Source organism: Symphalangus syndactylus, chromosome 18 (assembly GCF_028878055.3).
Source record: "Symphalangus syndactylus isolate Jambi chromosome 18, NHGRI_mSymSyn1-v2.1_pri, whole genome shotgun sequence".
NCBI lineage: Eukaryota > Metazoa > Chordata > Mammalia > Primates > Hylobatidae > Symphalangus > Symphalangus syndactylus.
Window position 1 is genome coordinate 63,531,748 of NC_072440.2, and position 24,346 is coordinate 63,556,093.

General features: G+C 48.0%; 2 long non-coding RNA genes and 3 gene segments (V, D, J or C); 3 read left to right on the forward strand and 2 right to left on the reverse strand.

Moving 5' to 3' along the window:
• Positions 1-2,123: 2,123 nt before the first annotated feature.
• LOC129467332 (immunoglobulin lambda variable 9-49-like) lies at positions 2,124-10,363 on the forward strand. The segment is given in 4 exon segments: positions 2,124-2,406; positions 4,350-4,450; positions 4,572-8,078; positions 8,216-10,363. Coding segments are annotated over 2 exon segments (372 nt in total).
• LOC129467333 (uncharacterized) lies at positions 10,341-15,596 on the reverse strand. The gene is made up of 5 exons (XR_008652368.2): positions 15,438-15,596; positions 14,685-14,837; positions 12,811-12,953; positions 10,730-10,850; positions 10,341-10,412 (listed from the first exon to the last, which is right to left on the reverse strand). It is a non-coding gene; the product is annotated as an uncharacterized lncRNA (long non-coding RNA).
• Positions 15,597-17,973: 2,377 nt separating this feature from the next.
• On the forward strand, positions 17,974-18,690 carry LOC129467317 (probable non-functional immunoglobulin lambda variable 5-48). The segment is given in 2 exon segments: positions 17,974-18,067; positions 18,193-18,690. Coding segments are annotated over 2 exon segments (417 nt in total).
• A 2,338-nt stretch (positions 18,691-21,028) lies between these two features.
• LOC134733557 (uncharacterized) lies at positions 21,029-22,733 on the reverse strand. The gene is made up of 3 exons (XR_010117131.1): positions 22,282-22,733; positions 21,890-22,030; positions 21,029-21,423 (listed from the first exon to the last, which is right to left on the reverse strand). It is a non-coding gene; the product is annotated as an uncharacterized lncRNA (long non-coding RNA).
• Positions 22,734-22,781: 48 nt separating this feature from the next.
• LOC134733549 (immunoglobulin lambda variable 1-47-like) lies at positions 22,782-23,779 on the forward strand. The segment is given in 2 exon segments: positions 22,782-22,892; positions 23,009-23,779. Coding segments are annotated over 2 exon segments (507 nt in total).
• Positions 23,780-24,346: the final 567 nt, after the last annotated feature.

The window sequence follows — 24,346 nt, forward strand, 5'->3', positions numbered from 1 at the left end:
AGCTGCCACCACCCTGGGGAGCCTTGCCTAATCCTGCCACTCAGAGTTTGCATAATTTAGTCAGTGTTCCCCTCCCCTTCTTGAACAGATGAGGAAACTGAAGCTCAGATGCAGACAGGCAAGGCCGAGCCAGGCCCTTGGTGGCTTCTGGGAGCCCCTGCAGCTAGGGCAGGTGGTAAGGGCTGTGGCCTGGGACTGGTCACTTGGGCCCTGCCACCTGGTCTGGACGTCCAGACAGGCGGGTGGTCCTCTCCCAGCTGCAGCTTCTCAAGGTGTCCAAAAGGGACTCTTGCCACACTTGCAGGGAGTCAGAGCTGGCCCCAGGGCATGAGCTTAGGGCATCTGGTCTGTGATCTGCCCCAGCGCTTGCCGCCAGGCCAGCCCATTGTTCCCCGGCCTGTTCTCTCTCTTGCCTGGGTGGTGCCTGCTGGGAACCACAGGGTGTTGGCAGCCACCTGTGGCTCCAGAGAGGTGGCCCCTACTGAAGGTGTTAGAGGCTTGCACTGGGGGACTTGGCTCCTGTCCCCACTCGGAGCTGTTCCAGGGAAGCCACACCCGCATTTGATGTCTTCCCACCTCCCAAAGACATTTGGTGAGAGGCCCCCAAGACCTTCAGCTTCTCAGGGACTGTTTCCAGAGGGGAGAAAGTCCCTTAACCCACACCGGCGCTCAGGGCACCTCTGCAGGTGAGTGTCCTGTGAGTGGACACTCAGGTGCTGGGTCAGGGAGAGCCTGTCTCCTGGCCCCAGGCTGGGGAGGGCACTCATCCCAGGCCCAGGGCTGAGGTTGCTCCCTACAGCACTGGGTGCAGGGGAGGGTCCGAGGTGTCCGTCCTCCTGTAGGTGAGGCTCCGGGGAAGGGTGCTGGAGGGTCGGCTGAGACGGTTCCCCGGAACCGGAGGAGGGAGAGCTGCTGCTTCCTGTTTCTGGCCTGGGCACCCTTGCTGCGCATGTCTGGAGACAATGGAAGTGCGGTAGGGGCTAGGTGTGCAGTCTGGGAAACTCCACGCCCCAGGCCCTGCAGGGAGGGGGCGTCAGCTGAGTAACTGGGGCCGGCTCATCTTAGCCCTCTGAAGGCGGGTTCAGCCAGACCCATCTGGGGCTGCCAAGCCTCTGGTTCCAAAAGGGTGGTGCCCAGCCCTTTGCGCCTTTCTTCCTGGGTGTGGGCGTGTCCAGCCCATGAGGGGCACAGGGCAGTGAGGAGGGTCCCCATCTCCATCCTGGACAGAGAGCCTGCTCCATGGGAGGTCCCGGGGCCAGGAGGGCCCCTGCAGTGCTGGGAGGGGAAGAGAGTTGTGAAGGGTGGGTTTGGGTCCCTGGAACCTGTGCATCCCCAAGACAGATGGGCCTGGAGCCTTCGGGGGCGGGGCCAGCTCTAGGGGCTTGTTTAATGCTCTGTGGGGGCTGCCTTAAAATCCTTAATCATTTTTGGTCAGGCACAATGGCTCAGGCCTGTAATCCCAGCACTTTGGGAGGGCAAGGTGGGTGGATCACTTGAGGTCAGGAGTTCGAGACCAGCCTGGCCAACATGGTGAAACTCCGTCTCTACTAAAAATACAAAAATTAGCCGGGTGTGGTGGCGTGTGCCTATGGTCTCAGCTACTCAGGAGGCTGAGGCAGAATTGCTTGAACCCAGGAGGTGGAGGCTGCAGTGAGCCGAAATTATGCCACTGCACTCCAGCCTGGGAGACAGAGTGAGACTCCGTCTAAAAGAAAAAAAAATCCTTAATCATTTTTGAATAAGAGGCTCCATATTTGTGTCTTGCACGGAGCCCCACAGCTATTCTGTGACCGGCCCTGTTAGGGCATAAGTGCCCTCCCTCCCGGCCCCATCCCCCCTTTCCCTCCCTGACAGCCCCCTGCTCCCAGCCTCTCAGCAGCCCCAGCCCTCCCTGCCCTCCCACCGTACAGCCTCCCACCCAGGAGTTTGAGACTGCAGTGAACTGTGATTGCACCACTGCACTTCATCCTGGGTGACAGAGTGAGACCCTGTCCAAACAAAAAGAAAATAAGAGCTTCACGGGGGAGGTCCACATGCATAGACTGGGGAGTTCTTCCGCCCTGGTGTCGCACAACACACCTTTCTACCCTTCCTAGACTGACCTGGGCTGATGCTGACCATGAAGTGGATCATCCTGCACTGTGCACTGTGACTGGCAGGGGGCGCCGAAACCGCCTTTTCTGCCCCACATGGTGCGCATGCGTGTTCTCACCGCAGAGGCTTCATGGCGTGCGTGGTGTAAACGGCTGCGGTTCCTTCGGGACCCGCTTGAGGGGGCACCGCGGCGGCTTGGGGATGACTTGGAGACCCCCCCCCCGGGGAGGAAACAGCTCCTGTCTGTGGCCGTGGCTGTTTAGGTGGGAGCTGCCTGCAGCTCAGATTCTCCAGGGCACTTCTTTCTACACGGTGACTACAGAAGCTTGTTTCCTGGAACTTTCCCTTTATGCTCATCTTCTCACTAGTTTTCCTCTTTCTCTTATAGTATTTTAGTATTTGTTTTACCATTAATTTTGTTCCCTGAGGGCTTTTGAGGGTGGCAAGTGTAGCAGACTGTGGTATTTTTAGGGTTTGAGGACTTTTTCTGAGGGAACTTGTCCTATATAGATGGGGAGAGAGGAAAGCCCCAGGAGGAAGGGGAAGCCGGGCCCAGGTGGGAGTGGGGGCCAGGCCTGGGTATTTGGCCGACTCCTGTCCAGGCCTCAGACGGAGGAAAAAAGATGCCAGCTGCCTCCAGGATTTGATGAATTTTTAAATTTGCCTTCCCGCCATCGGGACTCTTTGACTCCCCCACCAATCCCCCACCCCCAGGAAAGCCTATGTCCCCTTCTGTCCATCCGGTCGCGACCACCTGACCAGGGGGGAGGGACACCCTGGTGCGAGCCTGACGGGGACTTGCCCCTGATGACGGCGATGCTGAGGACCTGGTTCTCTCCATGCTGCTCAGTGTTATGTCGCCTGTGCAGAAATGTCTGTGCAGGGTCCCTGCCCAGTTTGGGGTTGATTATCTTGTTGTTATTGCTGCTTAGCGCTGTTAACGTATTGCATATTTTTAATAACAACCCCTTAGGAGATATATGCTCCCCCCAAACTTTCTCCACATTTGTAGGATTCCTTTTCATTTGGTTCATTGCTTCCTTTCTGTACAGAAGCTTTCCAGTTGGATGTAGCCCCACGTGGTTGTTTTTGCTTTTGTTACTTGTGATTCGCTTTCCCAATTTAAAAAATAAATATGTTCACAAGCCATTCCATTCTCCACGAGTTTTACCTTTCTGCTTTCTTTTTTTTTCCATTTTTTCTTTTCCCATTTCCAACCTGTGAGCTTAGATGCAAGTTGCCCCAAAACTAAGTGCTCCATCATCTCCCCCGACCTTTTTCCTTACAGGTGATGGTGAGATATAATTTCAGGTCTTGTGTTTGGGTCTTCAGTCCATTTCGAGTTGATTTTTGTTTAGTGTATACCAGAAGGGTCCTATTTCATTCTTTTTCATACAAACATCAGTTTTCTCAAAACCATTTAATGAAGAAAGTCTGCTATCCTCATTGAGGCTTTGTGATCTCTGATACTGTTTTCATTTGCTTTGGAGGTATACCCAGTAGTGGGATTGCTAGATCGTATGGTAGTTGCATTTTCAATTTTTTGAGGAATCTACAATTTTTTTTTTGTTGTTGAGACAGAGTCTCGCTCTGTCATCCAGGCTGGAGTGCAGTGGCACGATCTTGGCTCACTACAAAGTCCACCTCCTGGGTTCAAGCGATTTTCCTGCCTCAGCCTCCCGAGGAGCTGGGACTACAGGTGCATGCCACCATGCTTGGCTAATTTTTTGTATTTTTAGTAGAGATGGGGTTTCACTGTGTTAACGAGGATGGTCTCGATCTCCTGACGTGGTGATCCGCCTGCCTCGGCCTCCCAAAGTGCTAGGATTACAGACGTGAGTCACCGCGCCCGGCCTACACCTTTTTTCCATAGTGTATATTCTAATTTATCTTTACAGCAATAGTGTATAAGATTTCCCCGCTATCCAAATCCACACCAGCATTCTTTTTAATTTTTAAGATATTTTCAGTAACATGTATTCCAGTAGGTGTGAGATGGTATCTGAATGTGGTTTTGGAGTACATTCTTTTCTGATGAATAAGAATGCTGAGGACCTTTTCTCTTATGTGTTTGTGCATTTTATGTTGTTTTTGCAGTGATGTCTATTCAGGTTTTTTGCCCAGTTTTAGTTTGGTTAGGTGTTTTTTTATGCTATTTGATATATATTTTTTCTGTGTACGTGTTTGATAACAACCAGTTGTCACTTCTATGATTCCCTCATATTTTCTCACAATCTTTTTCTTTTTTGAGACAGGTCACTCTCACCCAAGCTGGAGCACAGTGGCATATCACATGACCATGCAGATTGGAATACTGGCTACCTACAGCTTGCAACAAAATTTGATATCAGGAATTGTGAGTCTTCCAACTTAGTCTGTATTTCTCAGGATTCCTTAGATGTTCAGGGCTGTTTGTGGTTCCATGTTAATATTAGCATTGTGTATTTACATTTTTTTGTTGTTTTGTGTTTGGACAGAGTGTTGCTCTTCGCCATGCTGGAGTGCAGTGGTGCGATCTTGGCTCACTGCAACCTCCACCTCCGGGGTTCAAGCGATCCTCCTGAGTAGCTGGGACTACAGACGCGTACCAACATGCCTGGCTAATATTTTTTTTTTTTTTTGTATTTTAGTAGAGACAGGGTTTCATCATGTTGGGCAGGATGGTCTCGATCTCCTGACCTCGTGATCCACCCGCCTTGGGCTCCAAAAGTGCTGGGATTACAGGCATGAGCCACCACGCCTGCCCACTTTTTTTTTTTCTCTTTTAGACAGAGTCTCCCTCTGTCGCTAGGCTAGAGTGCAGTGGCGTGATATCAGCTCACTGCCACCTCCGCCTCCTGGGTTCAAGCAATTCTCTGGCATCAGCGTGTTGAGTAGCTGGGATTACAGGCATGCAGAACCATGCCTGGCTAATTTTTGTATTTTTACTAGAGATTGGGTTTCACCATGTTGGCCAGGCTGGTCTCGAACTCCTGACCTTGTGAGCCACCATGTCTGGTCTAGGGTGCGTAGGATGCCTTCTCTTTGGGTTCATTTATTCTGTCCTGTGCAGAGGCTCTAATGTTGTACTTAGTCTCTCAGGTTTATATTTGCATTTGTTGGCAGTGATTTACGTGTCCCGTACAAAAAAAGAGATTGTTAAGCCATTTTATTGTCTACAAGTATTTATCCCCTCATTTTTCCTTCTCTTTTTCTTTTTTCTTTTTGCAACCTATGTGCACAGGGCCACGTTTCCCCCAAATATACGCTAATCCCATGTTTTCTCCTTGGAGTGTTTTGCTTTCAGGATTTAATTTAACTGTTTGATTTATTTTTCATAGATTTTTGTGTATTGGGCAGCATAGGGGTGCTATTTCAATCTTGTGCACATGACTACCCAGTTTTCTCAACTGTTGTGCCTTGGTGTGCTTTTGCAAAATGTGTGCCCTAAATATAATTTTGGGTTGATTACTTGGCTCCCTCATTTTGTGCATTCGGTTGTCTTTCTATATTTATGCCAGTCAGTGATTGCCTGGATGACTGTAGGTTTTGTTGTATCTATCATCCATGTATGTATATATGTATCTATCTATAATATATTCTAATCCTATTTTTTGTTTTTTGCTTTTTTTGAGACATGTTATTGCTCTGTCACCCAGGCTGGAGTTCAGCGCTGCGATCTTGGCTCATTGCAGCCTTGACCTCCCGGGCTCAAGTCCTCCCTCCTCAACCTCCCAAGTAGCTGGGACTACAGGTGGGCACCACCATGCCCCACCAATTTTTTTGTACTTTTTGTAGAGGTAGGTTTTGCCATGTTGCCCAGACTTCTCTCGAACTCCCAGGCTCAAGTGGTCTGCCTGGCCTCCCAAATTGCCGTGAGTACTTGTGGGAGCCACTGTGCCCGGGGAAACCCTGTTTTAAAATATATATATAATTGACTTATTTTGATTAAATTGCAGGTTAGTTACATGTGAACATTTGATAACACCGAGGCTTGTGGCCACTGATCCCGTCACTGACAGGCAGTGAGCAAAGTGCCTGTCAGGTGGTTCTTCCGCCCACACCCCCTTTCTGCCTCCTTTTTTCATCTGATAGTGCCCAGTGTCTATTGTTTCCATATTTATGTTTGAATGTATTCACTGTTCAGCTCCCACTCATAAGTGAGAACATGGAGTATTTGGTTTTCTGTTGTTGCCTTGGTTTGCTAAACATGAGAATCCCCAGGTCTATCCATGCTGCTTAGGACATGATTGTGTGTTTTTCTTATGGCTGCGTAGTATTTTGTGGTGTGTATGCCCCACATTAAAAAAAAAAAGTCGAATCCACTGTTGCTGGTCACCTAGGATGCTTCCACGTCTTTGTTCTTGTGAGTGGCACAGCCATGAATGCACGAGAGCATGTGTCTTTTTGATAGAAGGATTTTTGTCTTTAGGGTAGGTACCAAGTAGTGGGATTGCTGGGTCTGATGGTAGTTCTGTTTTAAGTTCTTTGAGAGTCTCTAAACTGCTTTGCACAGTGTGAACGTTTTCACGTTGACCAAGAATGTAGCAGCATTCCCTTTCCTTTGCTTCTCGCCAGCATGTTGTTTTGACTTTGGAAAAATGGCCATTCTTACCAGCATGAGATGGTATCTCATTGTGTTTGTGAGTTGCATTTCACTGATGATTAGTGAGGTTGTGCATTTTTTCATGTCCGTTGATTACTTGAATGTCTTTTTTTTTTTTATTTTTTTTATTTTATGAGACAGTGTTTCTCTTTGTTGCCCAGACTGGAGTGCAGTGGCGCAATCTTGGCTCACTGCAACCTCCACCTCCTGGGTTCAGGCGATTCTCCTGCGTTTAAATGGTACAAACTTTTCACTTGGGATGATGAGAAAGTTATGGAAATTGATAATGGTAATGACTCTATTGCTTTTTTGTAGGAGGTGGTGTCTTGCTCTGTTGCCCAAGCTGGAATGCAGTGGTGCAATGATAGCTCACGGCATCCTTGAACTCCTGGGTCTAGGCAAGCCTCCTGCCTGAGACTCCTGAGTAGCTGGGACTACAGGTGCAAGCCGCCATGCCAGGCAATTCCATCACATTGTGAATGTACTTGACACCACTGGATTTTACAGTTAAAAGTGATTTAAATGGCAAATTTTACGTTGTGTATATTTTATGACAATTAAAAATATACTTGTTCAAATGTCAAAATATATACAATGTTATATTCATAAAATTTTCCTTTTCACACTTATGTATTTATCCTATTCTAACTCATTCTCATCAATTAAAAAAGCACTGTAATTACTGGTCATTATGTACTAAACTTTCTATAATTCACGTTGAAGCCTTAACCCCCAATGTTACTGTATTTGGAGACAGAGCATTACAGAGGGTAATTAAGATGAAATGAGATCATAACGATCTCATAAGAGGAGATTAGAAAATGGACAACATAAAATGAGATGAGGACAGAGTGAGAAGGTGGTCATCTACAAGTGTGGACACATCTTCAGTTTGTGTGGAGTAACAGTTGAAGGGCTCGCCCATCCTATAATGAAAGTTGGAACAGGTGCCTTGGGCGGGCTCCAGGATTAACTGATGTAGTCACTGCATCCCACTGTGGGACCCCAGAGGGAAAGAAGCACTGTGGAGATTCCTGAGACATTAGAAACGGAGCCCGAGAAGTTTCCAGGACACCTACATGGGCTCCAGGTGAAGCAGGGGCCCAGGGAGACCTTGTCTGAGCCCTGAGTGTGACGCAGCGCCTGGCCACTAGGGGGAGGCAAACTCTGTGAATCCTGTGGGACCTGAGCTCTTGCTCTGAGCCCTGCCCTTGCTAATCACTAGCCCTGGGAGGGAGCAGATTTGCATGGAATGTGATGCCCCTGCCCAGTCCTTCACTGAGGGGATAAGAGGCTTTGGGGCCTCAGGCTCAGCTGAGAGACTGAAGAACCCAGCTTTGCAGCAGCTCCGCCATGGCCTGGGCTCCTCTGCTCCTCACCCTCCTCAGTCTCCTCACAGGTCAGGGTGGGCAATGGGCTGGGCCCCCAGAGGGACCCCCACCTCCCAGCACCCTGCTCCCCACCCCTGCTCTTCCTCTTCCAACAGCTCATCAGCCACCTACCAACAGGAGCCCTCATGGGTGTCTGTGTTTCCAGGGTCCCTCTCCCAGCCTGTGCTGACTCAGCCACCCTCGGCATCGGCCTCCCTGGGAGCATCGGTCACACTCGCCTGCACCCTGAGCAGTGGCTACAGCAATTATAAGGTGGACTGGCACCAGCAGAGACCAGGGAAGGGCCCTCGGTTTGTGATGCGAGTGGGTACTGGTGGGATTGTGGGATCCAAGGGGGATGGCATCCCTGATCGCTTCTCAGGCTCGGGCTCGGGCCTGAATCGGTACCTGACCATCAAGAACATCCAGGAAGAGGATGAGAGTGACTACCACTGTGGGGCAGACCATGGCAGTGGGAGCAACTTCGTGTAACCCACAGTGACACAGGCAGAGGGGAGGTGAGACAAAAACCTCCCAGCTGATCTGCTCTGTCCACACTTCCTTCCCACTGGCCTGACTCACAGGTCAGAGGCCTGTCTCCTAACTCCGTATTTAAAGTTTTCACCTTCCTAGACATTTTGGAGTTCTAATTCACAGCAAATGTTCCCTGCGTGTAAATATTTTCTCAAGAGCTTTTAAACATTGAAGTTTGCACACCTACATTTGTGGTTTTTGCCGCTCACCTGTCCTCTGATGGGATTTAAGTTTCCAGGTTGTAGAGCTGCTCACAGGTGCATTTATAGGGAAATCACTGTCACCAGCTCCCACTACCTTTGCCCATATTCAACATTTGTGAGCTGCCTATACGGTGATGGGAACTGACAATTTCCCTGGAGACATAAGGCCTTCACCCTGACTCACAGGGTCACATAATCGACGTGGACTTCAGCCATCTCCAATCACCTCCATGTGCACAGAGCTCTCATGGTGCATGTGCTTGGCTGTCCTAGAAAGAGAGAATTGACACACACCGAAGATAGGAGAATGTGAGCCTGCTCTGTATCTGAGATTCTGGGAGAGGCCCCCACTGCCTTCACAGAATAAATTCCTTCACATGCAGGGAGAGAGCTCTGGTGGAATCACTCTGCAATGCCTTCTGATGACAAATACCTGGATTGAGGTCAAATTTCACGGGTTAATAACCCTTTTCAAGACTACCTCCACTACAGACTCCAGTTCCCAGGCATTAAGACTGAGGACCCTTGTAGACAACCAAGATGGGGCTGTGACCAGCAGGAGCAATGGGTAACTGTCCCAGGCCCTGCCTTGGGGCTGCTCACAGCTGGGTGAGCCCCACTGGCCACAGGCTGGCAGAGGCTGAGCTGCTCCCTGTGCTCACTGATGAGACTCAGCAGCCTAGTCCTCTCAGGGTCCAGCAAAGCCTCTTGGGCAGGGTCCTGTGCCTGTTCCCAACAGCTGCTCCCTCGAGGACCCTCCTGGGCCCACACTCAGAGCAGCTCCTTCCTCGACCTCCTCTGTCCTCACATCCCCTCTTGGGTTCCTGAATCAGTGATCAGGTAGGGTCTCATCTAGCCAGAAGGGAGGGAGTGGATTTGCATGAACAGCTTCTTATTTTCCCTGGGGGAAGAAGGAAAAATAGTCAAGCCTGGGGAAGCCCAGCCCAACTGTGAGGTCCAGAGGCTGTGTCCACCATGGCTTGTTGCCTGAACTCCTCTCATACCCAATCCTTGGTCTATGTTTATAGACTCAATGAAAATACCTCCCTTTCTACTGGCCTCTTAATGCTAACAGAATCATTTTGTCCTCTAAGCACAAACAGCCTTTCGGGTTGCTGGGTGGGATAACAACTAGAGCAGAAGTCCAGCATGCGCGGCCCCCTTCCTGGCCCATACATGTCCCTGCTCTTGGCCCAGTCTTTGCTGGTTACTCCCTGAACTCTGAAACTTCAGGGAAGTTGCGTTTCTCTTTCTCTTGAGGTTGTACTCTTGAGGAGCTCCTGAATTTCCAGGTATAGGGTGACCCCTCCTCATTAAGGACATGGCTGTCAGACTCATCCCTGGTTTACTTCCTCAGGTTTAGGTCTGTGAGTTCTAAACAGTTTCCCTATGTTTCTTTGGTTGATATTTTGGTTGATATTTCCCTTTGTTTCTTTAGGTTGATATTACGTTGGGTAATTACGTTGGTTGATTACATTGGGTAAATGTATTCTTGTAGATATAAACATTATAAACTCTTCCCCCTTAAGCTCTTAATAAATAAACTTGTTTGGGTGCCAATGTACCAATGTAGGTAAGAAGTCTTGACGCTTTTTATTTTATTTTTCTGCAGGGGCAGAGGAGAATCTGAAAAAAAAAAAAAAGAGAGAGAGAGAAGTTCAGTTTATAATACTGTTATTTTCATATAAACCCTCCTACTTTAAAAATTACAAAACTAGACCTATGCTGAAAATATTTTTAAATATATCAGAGTATCTGCATCTGTCACTGTGGAGATGGTTGCTTGCTCTACCACAGAGCACAATAATACTCAGCCTCATCTTCAGCCTAGGCCCCTGTGATGGTGAGGGCAGCCTTGTCTTCAAGCACAGAGTGTGAGAATCAAGTGGGGACCCCATGCAGAAATGGGGACGTCAGACACACACACCCTGGCTCAGCCTCACCTTGTGCTCCCAACATCTCCATCTTCTTCACACAGAGGCTGCTGCTGCTTCTGGCTAACACGGGCTCCTGATGCTCGTTCTCCAGGGCCCAGGAGAAAGTAGTCACATATATTCTTCTAAGCTGCAAGATTTTTATTTTTAACCCCCTATGTTGTTATAACAATGTGTTCATAAAGCACAATACTAAGATCTATCATCAATTGCACAGTTACGAGTTATTTATAGGAGTGGCAAAATAAAAAGTTACACACACACACACACATGCAGATTCAGGCAGGCCAGAATTTAATTACAGGAGCAAAGTTTGATATTAGTGACACAACACAACAATGATCCTATGTATAATGATAAACATAGCAATGGACCATATAAAACTTTGAAGAAACATAATGGAAACACAGAAAAAATCTCCCTCTCACCAAATTTTAGAAAATCTAAAAAAAATTTAAAAATATTAAAACCCCTCAAAACTGAGTTAATTTACAAAATATAATACAAAACATAAAGTTTACGTAACTTTAACACTCTTCATACTCAGTAAATGCAGCTTCTTTCTCCACAATTTAATCCAGTATACCAAAACCGAGCCTCCCTGTTTGCTGGGGGAAAACCTCAGTGCCACAACAGTAGAAAAGCGCCAACCTCTCTGCCCACAGTGCATCTTCCCTCCAGAGACTCCGCGGGACTCTGCATGGTCTCCTGAGGGCCCTGAAGTGGAGGCTCTGTGATGAGAGTGGGGCATGGATGGCACAGGGCAAGAATGTCTGCAGGGCAAGAGTGTTAGAGAGACAAGCTTCATTCCTCTCTGAAACAAGCCTATCTTACGTGATTTATCTTTATTCCTCTCTACAAAAAAAAAGTCACAAAGATAGCTGCAAAGAAATATGTGAAATTATACAAGGCTAAGATAACAAAGAATATTGGAAGAAAAAGTAATTATGACGTCTTCTACCAAAACATTTTAGGCCAAGCGTGGTGGCTCATGGCTGTAATCCCAGCATGTTGAGAGGCCAAGGCAAGAGAATCACTTGAGGCCAAGAGTTCAAAACAAGCCTGAGATCCCATTTTTATTTTTTAAAAGCAGCATTAAAAAAAAAAAAAAGGTTCATCATAGCCTCCTCTTCCCACAGTTAATAATGAGAATAGAGAAAGTTCAAAAAGTAAAAATTTAAGCAACTCTTATGTACCCATAAAATTTTTTTAAATTTTAAAAAAGAAATGAAACCAGTGGCACAATTGACCACCAGCACACGGGTGCCTCTTCTTCACCTGCCCCTCCTGAAGTGACAACCAAACCCAGGGGCTCAGCACAATGAGCTCTCCCTCTGGCCATACATTCCCTGTGAGGCCCCTTCTACTCTCATCCCAACACAATTGCTCCCCAGGCGTCTGGGGGCTGCTGCTGAGATTCTCCACTCATGGGGTCCTGGGCACAGCAGTGGTATCTCAGTGCCCCTCTTCCTCTGTGTCCTGGGAGATGGAATCAGAGTCAGCCTGATCTGACCCAAAGCCAACAATTAAGAGCCCTGAGTGACCTCTCCTGCTTTTCCCCCACAATGGACTCTTCCTCTCAGTGTCCTTCCTGGGGTGCTCTGTCACTACTCAGTAATATCTTATGTCCTCAGTGCTAGGCGTTTTTCACATAATATACTCTTGTTAGTTTCTCATCACCTTTCCAAGCTCAGTTATCAACTCTAGGCTGGTGATCTTAACTATTCATTTACAGCACATTGTCGTATAAAGGCCAGCGATATCTAGAAAAAAAAGTGCCAATAAATGTAAGTGTGTACTGCATCTTACGAATCACTACAAGGATACCAGAAAAAATATCCCTGCACTCTTCAGGCACAAGAGTTTAAATGGAGTTCAATATAATAGTTTATATAGATAATAGTTAATATAATAGTTTAACCAGTCTGTCTGTGGCTAAACCAGTCACCATCTCCTGCACTGGAAGCAGCAGCAATAAGGGTCTTGGGCTTGTGTCCTGGTACCAACAATGACCAGGAAGTGCCCCCAAACCTCTGATACATATATACAGATCCATATATTTATATCCATATCCTGCAGCGAATATCTACCTGCAGGGATCCAGGACTGAATCTTGGGCTACCAGTCTGGCAAGAAGGTATTGCTGAGCATCTCTGGGCTCCAGGCTTAGGACAAGGCCGATCTCTACTGTTGGCTTTAGACAGCTCCATTGAGGCCCCCACAGTGCTGCAGTCTGGGGAAGTGAGACAAAGACACACCAAGTTTCCAGTGAGTATGAGCTACCTGCAGCACCACCTGCTGTCAGGACAGCTGGGCTCTTTACCATTTGTGTGTATGTTTCCTGGTGCTGCCACTAACCAGCGCCCAGGACTCAAGTCAGGGACAGTGATCTAGAGAACGCAGCTTTGTTCTCTCAGAGCCAGCCCTTAGCAAAAGGAGCCCTTAGCAAAAGCACATTTTCAGACTGCTTCAAAAGAATCAGAAAGCCACCAGGTGTAGTGGCTCACGCCTGTAATCCCAGCACTTTGGGAGGCCGAGGCGGGCTGATCACGAGGTCAGGAGATCGAGACCATCCTGGCTAACACGGTGAAAACCTGTCTCCACTAAAACTACAAAAAATTAGCCAGGCGTGGTGGCGGGCACCTGTAGTCCCAGCTACTCAGGGGGCTGAGGCAGGAGAATGGCGTGAACCCGGGAGGCGGGGCTTGCAGTGAGCCGAGATTGCACCACTACACTCAAGCCTGGAGGACAGAGCGAGACTCCGTCTCAGAAAAAAAAAAAAAAAAAAAGAATCAGAAAGCCTTTGATTCCAGGAACAGGCTGCTCTGGGGACAGACCCAAGATGGGTCAGGGGAGGCAGGGACAGACTCCAGCTGGGTCTGTCTCAGGCACATGCACTAATGCAGAGGTCTAATCATCCTTATTGTCTACTGAACACCTACTATGTGCCAGGCTAGGGGGAGGGCTCAGGATACAGAGTTACCAAGACAGACAAGTTCCTGTCTTCATAGGGCTGACACCAAACTAAAGAGAGACGGTCAAGAAGTCAATGGGAATAAGGCATATTGTGGTGTATCAAAGAGGTGACACTGGCCAGAAGGGGGAGAACAATAGGACGCCTTTAGTGGGTTGTAAGCAAGGAAGACACAGCCTTTTGTTTGAGATTTAGGAGGAAAGTCCAGCTTCTCCAAGGAAGACAAACAATGAGGGGACAGTGTGAAGGCGAAAGGTCCAGTTAGAAAGCAGTGGCGTTGTGCATGTGAGAGATGAGGTATCTAGCATCTGATGTAGCAGCTGAGCTGGGAGGAATGTGCATGACCCACACCATGGTGAGAAGGACTAGAGGAAAGAGGACACTAGGTTGAGGCCCTGAGCTTGTCCGTGTGATGGGAACCCGACAACAGCCTGCAGCTGTGATCAAGTGTGTCACACTCTTCTTCTCTCTGGAAAGCTCGTAGGACTCAGGACTCATTGCTGCCCTTCCCTCTTATTCAACGAGATTTATTTGAACCATCACTTTTCACACCTGGACAGAGACCTGCTTACTTTTCTCTTGAGCAAAAGCACCGAGGGTCGGGACAGAGCATTGTAGAGCACATAGGATGATGCACTACACACACTCAAGGGGCTGCTGTTAAAGCTCAAGATCGAACCTCCCAGAGCTGTATCAGAAACCATGAGAGGGGAGGTGTCAGTGCTGAAGTGGCTGATTTGGGGGTACACTGATTTGCTATCTTTGCAGCCCTGGTTTGGGGGTGAGGGAGAGTGAGGGCTGAGGCCCAGCATCAGCGAGAGTTTCCTGAGGTGTCATTATGCGCCAGGTTCCTTGTGACCACCTCAGTGATGTGTGGGGGTAAAGGTCAATTGAAAAGCTGGAGAGCGGTGGACAGGCAGGATTCTGTGTCTGGGTGAGGGAAGGATGTTCAGCTCCTGCCCAGGCATCCTTATTTACATTTCTGTTTACCTCTCTTCTTCCTTGTCTCCTTCCCAGGGCAGGGTTCCAGGGCTGTTGTATCTGTGCTGGTCTTTCTCCATCACAAAGAGAGCAGGAGAGAGGTTATCTGATGACGAATTCCCTCTTCACACTCAGTTGTCTGATTGTCCTTAGGAATTCTTCCTGAGGATGGGAATGTTCTGTTTTATTTCTCCCTTACAGTAAGATCCCAGCCATTTGTGAGGCCAAGGAGATTGACCCCATCCTGTCAATGCAGGATTATTTATAGCACACATGGTCAAAAAAAACACCATCAACTTCTGCACAAGTCAATCCATTCTTCAGGGTTATAGAAATGCATTGCTCAGCTGTCAGCAATGGGCTTCAAATCCCCAGGGTGACTAACTTTTCAGGATGGGATCATCCACATGAAGATGTTTCTTTACAGTTAGTGACTCTATTCACTGTGTTTCCCCTGCTGAGATCCAACCTCCATGAGATTGTTTATTGGCTGTTTTCTGTCTTGTCATTGCTGAAAACACTTCCTGGCACTAAGGACAGACTCAATACATGTTTATTAAATATGGGCGTTCACCTACATTGGAATCCCAGGAAGAGGTACAAATCTGAGGTCAAGATAATAATTTAAAAAAATTCTGATTATTTTGTGTTTGAGATTCCAAGTTCATTCAATGGAAGATACTAAGTAAGAACTTTTGCCTTTGGATTTGGTTAGCAGGAGAAGGATATGGATATAAAAATGCAAATATATATCACACATACCTCCCCATGGCCCAGAGACTTGAAGGCCCAGCTGGTCTCTGCAACTGCCAATCACGGCCTCTGTTCACTCATTTATGGTCTGATTCCCATGGATCCATATATGCTGGATCCCATGGTTTCATGTGGAGAAAGTGGAGAGAAGGTGATGGGCTTTCCCAGTCCTGCTTAAAGAAACCACAGGAAGCAATTAGATCATAAAGCAAATTCTGGGGACAGAAAACCCTCAAGAGCAAATAAACTGCAAATATGGGTGAGTTGGGAAAATTTCTGGCAATATTTATATAACTAAGAAACTTTACATTAGATATCCTTTCTTCACAATATTCATTACAGAGCTTTAAATCATCCGTATGATCAATGCAATTCAAATATTAAACTCATCAATCCCAAGTCCCATAGCAGACTTTGGTGAGGAAATTCTTGAAGGAAGAAGGATGGGTTTGTGAGCTCTGTGTCCACAGAAGAGATATTTCTGCACTAGGAGGACTGGGTAAAGCCGATAAATAATCAGGAATGTAGATGCCCATCTGGACTATATTCTAATCCAGTATGAAATGCTGTGAGTCCTCCATCTGCAAATCGTAGCATTCTTTGTGCTTCCTCCAGTTTCCCAATTATTTTACAATAAATTAACTTTAGACATGAATGATTAAAAAACAAATCAATTAATGTAAGAGTCCTTGGAATGTGTTGCTTTAATTCACAAAAATTATGGAACACTTCAAATGTATATATTTGTTAATTTATGTACCAATTATATTTTACTGCTTCATTGATCTGTTATAAAACTCACCAAGCAAAGGAGTAAGTAGATGGGTAAAATGGGTTGAAAAATTAAACAAGGTGAACCATACTGATGATGGTCAAAGTTGGCTGATGGGTGCAAACTGTTCATTAGAAAAGTATCTGTATATTCGTATGGCTGAAAAGTTTCCATGCTGAGCAGTGTTTAAAATACCCTTGTTTGTAACTGTTCTGCTTTTAACAGGTGTACAATATGGACAAAATGTAAGCTTATACTCTGACTTTGAGTAGAAGCCCATCTTCTCCCAACAGGCAGAGGAGAAGCTGGTGTGGAGAACATGGAAAACACAGGAGCTCAGGGTTTCCCAGGACAGAGAAGCGAGTGAGCCCGGAGCCCTGAAAACAAGGGCGGGGCTGTGAGTTGGGCTGTGGGTGTGTGCAGGGGCCACAGTGTGAAGGGCATGCTTCAGAGGCCACAGGATTTGGATTTTATAATAAGAATGATGAGTTACTGAAGGGGTTTAAGCCAGGTAGTACCTTCCCTGCCTCATCTATATGAGAGGGATCTCTCTCCAAATGCCTTGAGGAGAGGGTGCCTGAGGAAAGTGAGTGTTCCTGATTCTAGATTATTCACTAAAGCACCTTGTGAGTCTAGAAATCCAAGGGCCATTTGCACAGTTAGCACAAGAGTAGACGTGGCTACATTGAGAAGTGATGGTCTCTGCCTTTGCCTCCTCTGGCATTCAATACTTGTGAGAACACTTTGCAGGTAAAATAAATACTGATATTTCAAATAACCTGAAAGCATCCAGTAAAAAAATAAAGGTGGCAATATCAAGGTACAAACAAATTGTATAACATTTAGGACAAATTGTTTACCAAAAAATATGACACAACTGTGAAGAAAGTGACGTTTTACTTAGGGAGATAATGGCTAACCTCATAAAACAGAGATATATGTCACACTGTTCACTGGTAAAGGAAAGTCTACAAAATCTCTTAATGTTCCTACATCACAAAATTGAGTCGAATCTCTATAAAACCTAGGAAACCATTAGATATATAACTTTTGCTAAATTGCTGCCTTTAACATGTATTGGATCATTTATTTTTCCTGGAAAATTCTCATTCTTCACTGTCCTTTTGAACAACCCCTAGCTGCCCTTCAACCTAGCTCCTCAGCTGACCCATTTTTCATGATGCCCACCCTGATGGCACATGTGGGCAATTTGATTTTTCTAGAATGCCATGCAGGGGTTCTGACAACTTTATATATACATGGCTGCACATCCCACAGACCAAGACTACTTCTGTGAGTGAGAAATCATAGTAATAATGCATGGCATGATAGAAACAGTGGCTAGGAATCAGACCATGGATATGTGAATACAGAGAGTGACTGGAGAGCTGCAGAGACCAGCTGGGTTCTGAAGTCTCTGAGCCATGGGACAGTGTGTGTCCTGGGACCAGCATCAGATATTTTGGGGCTGCCCTGTGGTTCCAACACAGCTGTTCAGTAAGGCCTTGGGGCTGGGCCCTGTGCTCACTGATGGGGACTTAGCAGCTGTGTCCTCTCTGGCCTGGCAGAATTCCCTGAGCAGGGACCTGTGTATGGTCTCAACAGGTGCTTCCTCCCAGGGCCTTGCAAGAAGAAAAGCAAACCTTCCTCCTGCTCAGTCTGCAGAGAGAGCTGAGCTGCATCCCCAGGTCTCAAGGAGGGGCTGGGCAGTCCCTGCCTGGAAACACATTTGCATGAGCAGCCCCTCCTCTGCAGAGGGTGGGAAGAAAAGGAGGCCTGGGGCAGCCCAGTCCCACTGCGGGGTAAGAGGCAGTGTCCACCATGGCCTGGACTCCTCTCCTCTTCCTGCTCCTCTCTCACTGCACAGGTAGGAAAAGGCCTCAGAGACCAGGGTCAGCCACACAGCCTGATTCTGACTCTTCTGTCAAAGATCCCTAAAAAAAATATTACCTTGGTTTCCACCTTAAAGCCTATAAATGCCTGTGTTTCCAGGTTCCCTCTCCCAGTCTGTGGTGACTCAGCCGGCCTCCCTCTCAGCATCTCCTGGAGCATCAGCCAGACTCACCTGCACCTTGCGCAGTGGCATCAATGTTGGTAGCTACAGGATATCCTGGTACCAGCAGAAGCCAGGGAGTCCTCCCCGGTATCTCCTGAACTACTACTCAGACTCAGATAAGGGCCAGGGCTCTGGAGTCCCCAGCCGCTTCTCTGGATCCAAAGATGCTTCGACCAATGCAGGGATTTTACTCATCTCCGGGCTCCAGTCTGAGGATGAGGCTGACTATTACTGTGTGATTTGGCACAGCAGCGCTTCTCACAGTGACACACACAGATGGGGAACTGGGACGAAAACCTCGCGCTGATCTGGGTCTTGTTCTGTAACAGTTTTTAAATTTTAAAACAACCAGCCAAGGGACAAACTAAATTTGGAAATAACTTTCTAGTTGTAAAAGGCTCTTCTGTCAATTTCCCATCCATTCTTCTGAAGTCTCAGTAAAACAAAACAAAACCAAAGCACCTGATGGCCCTGAAGTGTTGCCTGCTTGTCCACATGTGCTAACGCCACTGCCTGTGGAGCTGGACTTTCGTTCTTGAAAGAAGCAAAATGAGTCTTTCCTAGCTCACATCATGGTCAGAGCCTGGGGACATCCTAGCAGGTCAACAGTCCCCTGCAGCATGGACTCTGCTCTTCCAGCGTACAAGTAGAGAGACCGCCCCTTCCATCTCCAGTAGTCTATTTTCAGGGCTGTCTGAGACTCACTGTGTCCCAGGAACAAGGCACTCAAATATGAAATGCTGCCTGAGGATGCAGGGCAGGGAATTCCAGATATAGTGCTGAGCTGGCTCAGTCCTGGGTACCTGCATTTCAGTGGAAATGTCAGGAGATGGGGTTAGGTCTGAGGGTAACTGTGGGCCTGAGGCCAGTAAACCTCTATGTAGGACATGAGAGAGTCAAAGGGAGGCTCCACCATGGCTGAGACAAGGCTGAGGCTGCTCCTTGGCCACGGGGGATGTAGGTCCCATGGATGTGACTCCTGCAGCTCATCCCACTCAGGACCATGGGGACTGCTGAGCATGGGTTTGCTGATCCCTCAGGGTCTGTGTTCTCTTCTCCTCTCTTACACCATTGGAGGTTCTCACTGAGTCAGGTTCTAGTGGTGAGTCTGTGGAACATCTGGGTACAGATACTGTTTGCTTCAAGTGACTCCTTCCCAGGAAAGTCTTGAGAAGGCCCCCATCTCAATGTCACCTTTTCCTGCATGGGGAGCAGCAGAAACACTGGGCATTCCCTCCCAGAAATAGCCCCTAATTTTGTGACTTAGGACATCAGTGATTGTCCCTCAGAGGTCCAAGCCTGATTCTACTGCTCTGGGTTTATTCCCATAGCCTCCTGGACAGCTTCTGCACTCCAGCCTGAGGACTGGCTGGTTATCACTGTCACACAGCTGCATCATGACTCCATGTTACCAAGGGTTCCTGTTCCATGGGGAAATGAGAGAAAGATCTACCCCACTCATCCTCTGTGCCCCATCTCTCCTTTATCCCTGCCTGTGACCAACAGCACTTCATGCCAAGGCTTCTGCTGTCACTTGTGTTACTGAAAGCAGAGCAAGGGTTCAGTGACAATAACTCCTTTTCTTACTGGTCTCCCAGTGCAAACAGAATTGACTTGTTTCTAGAAGCAAAAGGAGCTGCCCACACATGGTGGGTGTGGATGAGGTGAGGATGACAAGAAAGAATCCAGCCTATGTGACCCAGAAGTCCAGGAGCCTTCGGCCTGGTCCCAAAGGTGTCCCCTCCTTTTGGTGCAGGTGTGTTGACCATTTCCTGAGCTCTGAAACCGTGGGAAAGATGACAAGAAAGGAGAATCCAGCCTGTGTGACCCAGGGATGTGAGAGAGGAAGTCTGATGCTTAAGAAAACGTGGGCTCGGCATTCTGAAAGGTCTAGATATGGCTTGGCCTGGAGCTGGTGTAGAAGAGAAGCAAGAGAGATGCTCAGCCTTGGGTGGCCCAGGCACAGCGGTCCTGTCAAGGGGCTGAGCTCTCTGCAACATGGATATCCTGCAGAGACATCCTTGGGGAGGCTGTGATCCTAGAATGATGCAAAAGTGCTGATGGAAGTGAGCAGGGGATGGTTTATGGGGGAATGAGGAGATGGGTGTGGGGTCAGATGTGGTAAGGAGGGTGCAGCCTGAAGAGGAGGCTGTCCATTGTGACTCACAGGAGGAGGAGGCCCGGGACCTAGAGCAGTGACAAAAAGAGGACCTGGAAGGACCTGCGCCCTGAAGACACATAGAGACTGGGGTTTTGGTTTGTCTGTGAGGGTCCCTGAGGAGAACCACATAAAAAATCCATAGTCAGTGTCCTCTGTCCAGGGCTCACTGTCCCAGCTGTTGCCCCTTCCTCCCGGAGCCTCTGGGTGACCTGGTTCCTTAGCTGTGGACCTGCTCCTCTCTCTGTCCTCAGCCTAAGAGCTGATGGGGCATCTACCAGGAAGCGCATCCGTGGGCTGGGAGGAGGCCATAGGTAGCCTTGTCCTGTATGTGAGACACTGCTCAGCCTCGGTGACCCCCTGTTCATTAAAGTGGGAGGAAAGGAAAACAAAATTCACTGTGAACATCTATGCATCATCAAAGAAAAAGCAATGAGAAAAAACGGGAAGTGAAGCCCAGCTCTAATAGTTTATTACTACTTGGAAATAAATAAAACTTAATATGCCTGATGTGTTATGTAAACGCAATAAACATTTATTAAAAACTATAAAAAATATGTAAAGGAACATGGCTTACACTAAAGGGCACATTTAAAATAATGACATCCTTGAAATGCAATCCCAAAACACAGCATACATTTTATTTCGGTTACAGATATGGATTGGTTTTATTAAATGCCTGTAATAAATCTCACTATTTGGTTGTTTAAATGGAGCATTTAAAATCTCATTGTGGCCGGGTGCAATGGCCCATGCCTGTAATCCCAGCACTTTGGGAGTCCGAGGTGGGCCGATCACAAGGTCAGGGGTTCGAGACCTGGCCAACATGGTGAAACCCCGTCTCTACTTAAAAAATACAAAAATTAGCCGGGCATGGTGGCACGTGCCTGTAATTCCAGCTACTTGGGAGGCTGAGACAGGAGAATTGCTTGAACCTGGGAGGCGGAGGTTGCATTTAGCTGGGATGGTGCCACTGCACTCCAGCCTGGGGAACAGACCAAGACTCCATCTCAAACAAAACAAAACAAAACAAAAATCTCATTGTACTGCAACTGCCTGATGATACATTCACCAGTTTAAGTATCAACATAACCGTCCAACCGTTTTCCTCCATCCCCATAAAATTCCCCAAATATTTGTTAAGAGTCCAGGGTGTATCATGCCAGAACTCATGCAGTCAGAGACATAACCTGTTTCATTTTTCATTTTGATTAATGGAATTATCTTTTTTCTTAAGCTTATTGTTTTTAGTTATTAGATCCTAGATGTCATTACAGATCAAAGATGAATAATTTCTATCACCTTCAAGCCACCCCCACAGCACTCACTACTGAATTTGAACTGTAATTTTTCCCTGGAAATCCTACTTGGGGTGCTCGATGCTAAGAGCTATGACATATCAGCCTCACCTGAGGACAGACTCTGGTTGTCAAACCAAGTTAAAATTTTAATTCTTCCCATCTTCAAAGACTGACCATCTTTGCTCTTTTTGCTCATAAGTGAGACCCTCCAAAGACATTTGCAAAGATTCCCCACAGACAGGCATTCAGTGCTTGGAGGACAGAATCCTAGGCAAGATCCCTGGTCACAGTATCCAGAAGACTCTGACTGCAAATCTGGGGAAGTAGAGGGGGAACAAAGATTTACCAGGAAAACCCTCTGGGAATTCCTCTCCAGGGCATCCCAGAGGGAAGAGCTCCCTTCCTCCTCAGCGCCGCAGGATCCACAGAAGAAGTGGAGCCCTGGCCACCAGGAAGGAGCCACATGAGAGGACCCGGTGTCAAACCCTGGTGGGGAAGTGAGTCCATGGGGCCGGGCCCCGCTCTGGGCTTGATCCTGAAGTAAAAGGACTTTGTGTAGACATCACCTGAGTCCTCTACAATGTACAGCCAAAGAGCCATGGACAGATTCACTCCTGAGGAGTCCAGTAGAGCGTGAAGACTGCCCTGAGGTCACAGGAGGGAGACACAGGTGCCACCTTACTGGGCCGGGACTTGAGAGCGGGGGCAGTGGCCAGAACTCGGGGCCGGGGGGAGGAAGCACTGAATCTCAGAGGCTCTGGTCACCTGATCATAGAACGGTTTGCCTTAGTCTGGACACTAGGGGGCGCTTGGGGACCATTTCTGAGAAGACTGGGGGTAATCAGAGCAGAACCAGGCACCTGCCCTACCTGGTGTCCTCTGCTCAGGGCTGACAGCTGTGTCCTGTGTCCTCCCCACCCCCTGGGACCACAAAGCTCCACCCTTGCCACCCCCTGACATCCTCAAGCCCAGGAGCCTGACCCAGGGCACAGGGTGGGGTCACAAACCGCGGGGGGTCTGATTTGCATGGATGGACTCTCCCCCTCTCAGAATATAAAGACAGGGAGAGATCTGGGGGAAGCTCGACTTCAGCTGTGAGTAGGGAAGACAGGACTCAGGACAATCTCCAGCATGGCCTGGTTCCCTCTCCTCCTCACCCTCCTCACTCACTGTGCAGGTGACAGGATAGGGGAGCAAGAGAGGGGCCCTGGGAAGCCCATGGGGCCCTCCTTTCTCCTCTTGTCTCCTTTTGTCTCTTGTCAATCACCATGTCTGTGTCTCTCTCATTTCCAGGGTCCTGGGCCCAGTCTGTTTTGACTCAGCCACCCTCAGTGTCTGGGACCCCCGGGCAGAGGGTCACCATCTCTTGTTCTGGAAGCAGCTCCAACATCGGAAGTAATAATGTATACTGGTACCAGCAGCTCCCAGGAACGGCCCCCAAACTCCTCATCTATGATAATAATCAGCGGCCTTCAGGGGTCCCTGACCGATTCTCTGGCTCCAAGTCTGGCACCTCAGCCTCCCTGGCCATCAGTGGGCTCCAGACCGAGGATGAGGCTGATTATTACTGCGAAGCATGGGATGACAGCCTGAGTGGTCCCACAGTGCTGCAGGCCCAGGGGGAAGTGAGACAAGAACCCCCTTCCTCCTCTGCCAGGAGGGTGAGCCCCGGCAGCTGCTGCTCAGGTCTGGCCTGTGGCTTCTGCTGCTGCAGCTTCCCTCACGGGTCCAGGGGCATCCAGGGCCCTGCCTGAGAGTGGAGGCTCCTCCTCCCCTCAGTCCTCAGAGACAGGAACAGGGCATCAAGGAAACAGAACATCCTGCTCCCTGCAACTTGGGACACAGTGTCTCTGCACTGAAGTCCTGGGCTGAGGTGGCAGGTACAGCTGTGTCATCACAGACCCACCTCTGATGGGAAACCTGTGTCTCTGTCATCCTCCTGTTCCCATTTCCAGGAGTTTCCAGAGTGGTGTCTTCCTCCCCCTGCTCCTCAGTGTGAATCCCTGTGCTTCCTTTCTCTCCAGCCTATTCTTCTTTAATAAAACCCCTTTCATGTAGGAATCATGCACATCTGATAAACCACCCAGATTTATAATAGGAAATTAGACAAATTTTGACATTTTTTTGATCCTTGAATACCTCACCACCAACATGGAGCTATGCAAGCTGTGACCAACCCCTCATGACCCTTTGTCATCTCCCTGCCTCCCTCCTCCAGTGCTCTCCTGTGCAGCCACAGATCTGCCTCTGTCACTATTGTTTGCTTTCCATTTTTTGGAATGCATCAGTGTTAGCAAGCATTATCTTCCCATTTGTTCTGGCTTTTTTCACACTGCAAACTTCTTTTGAGATTCTTCCTGCTCTCACTAAATAGCACCCATCACCTAGAGGGCTCATTACTACCTTTGAGGGCCATTAGGTTGATTATTCCTGATTTTGTTTATTTATTTCAAAGTTTGAATTTATCGTCCATCGAAATCAAATGCTTGCAGTTATGTTCATCTAAGGTGACAGGAGAGTCTGTGATGTCTTGTCGGGATTCCTGCTTCTTCATCTCTTGCCTCTGGTTCTCTCTATACTGGAAGAGGTTCTCATATTTATTTACTTATTTATTTAATTGGGTTTTTAAGG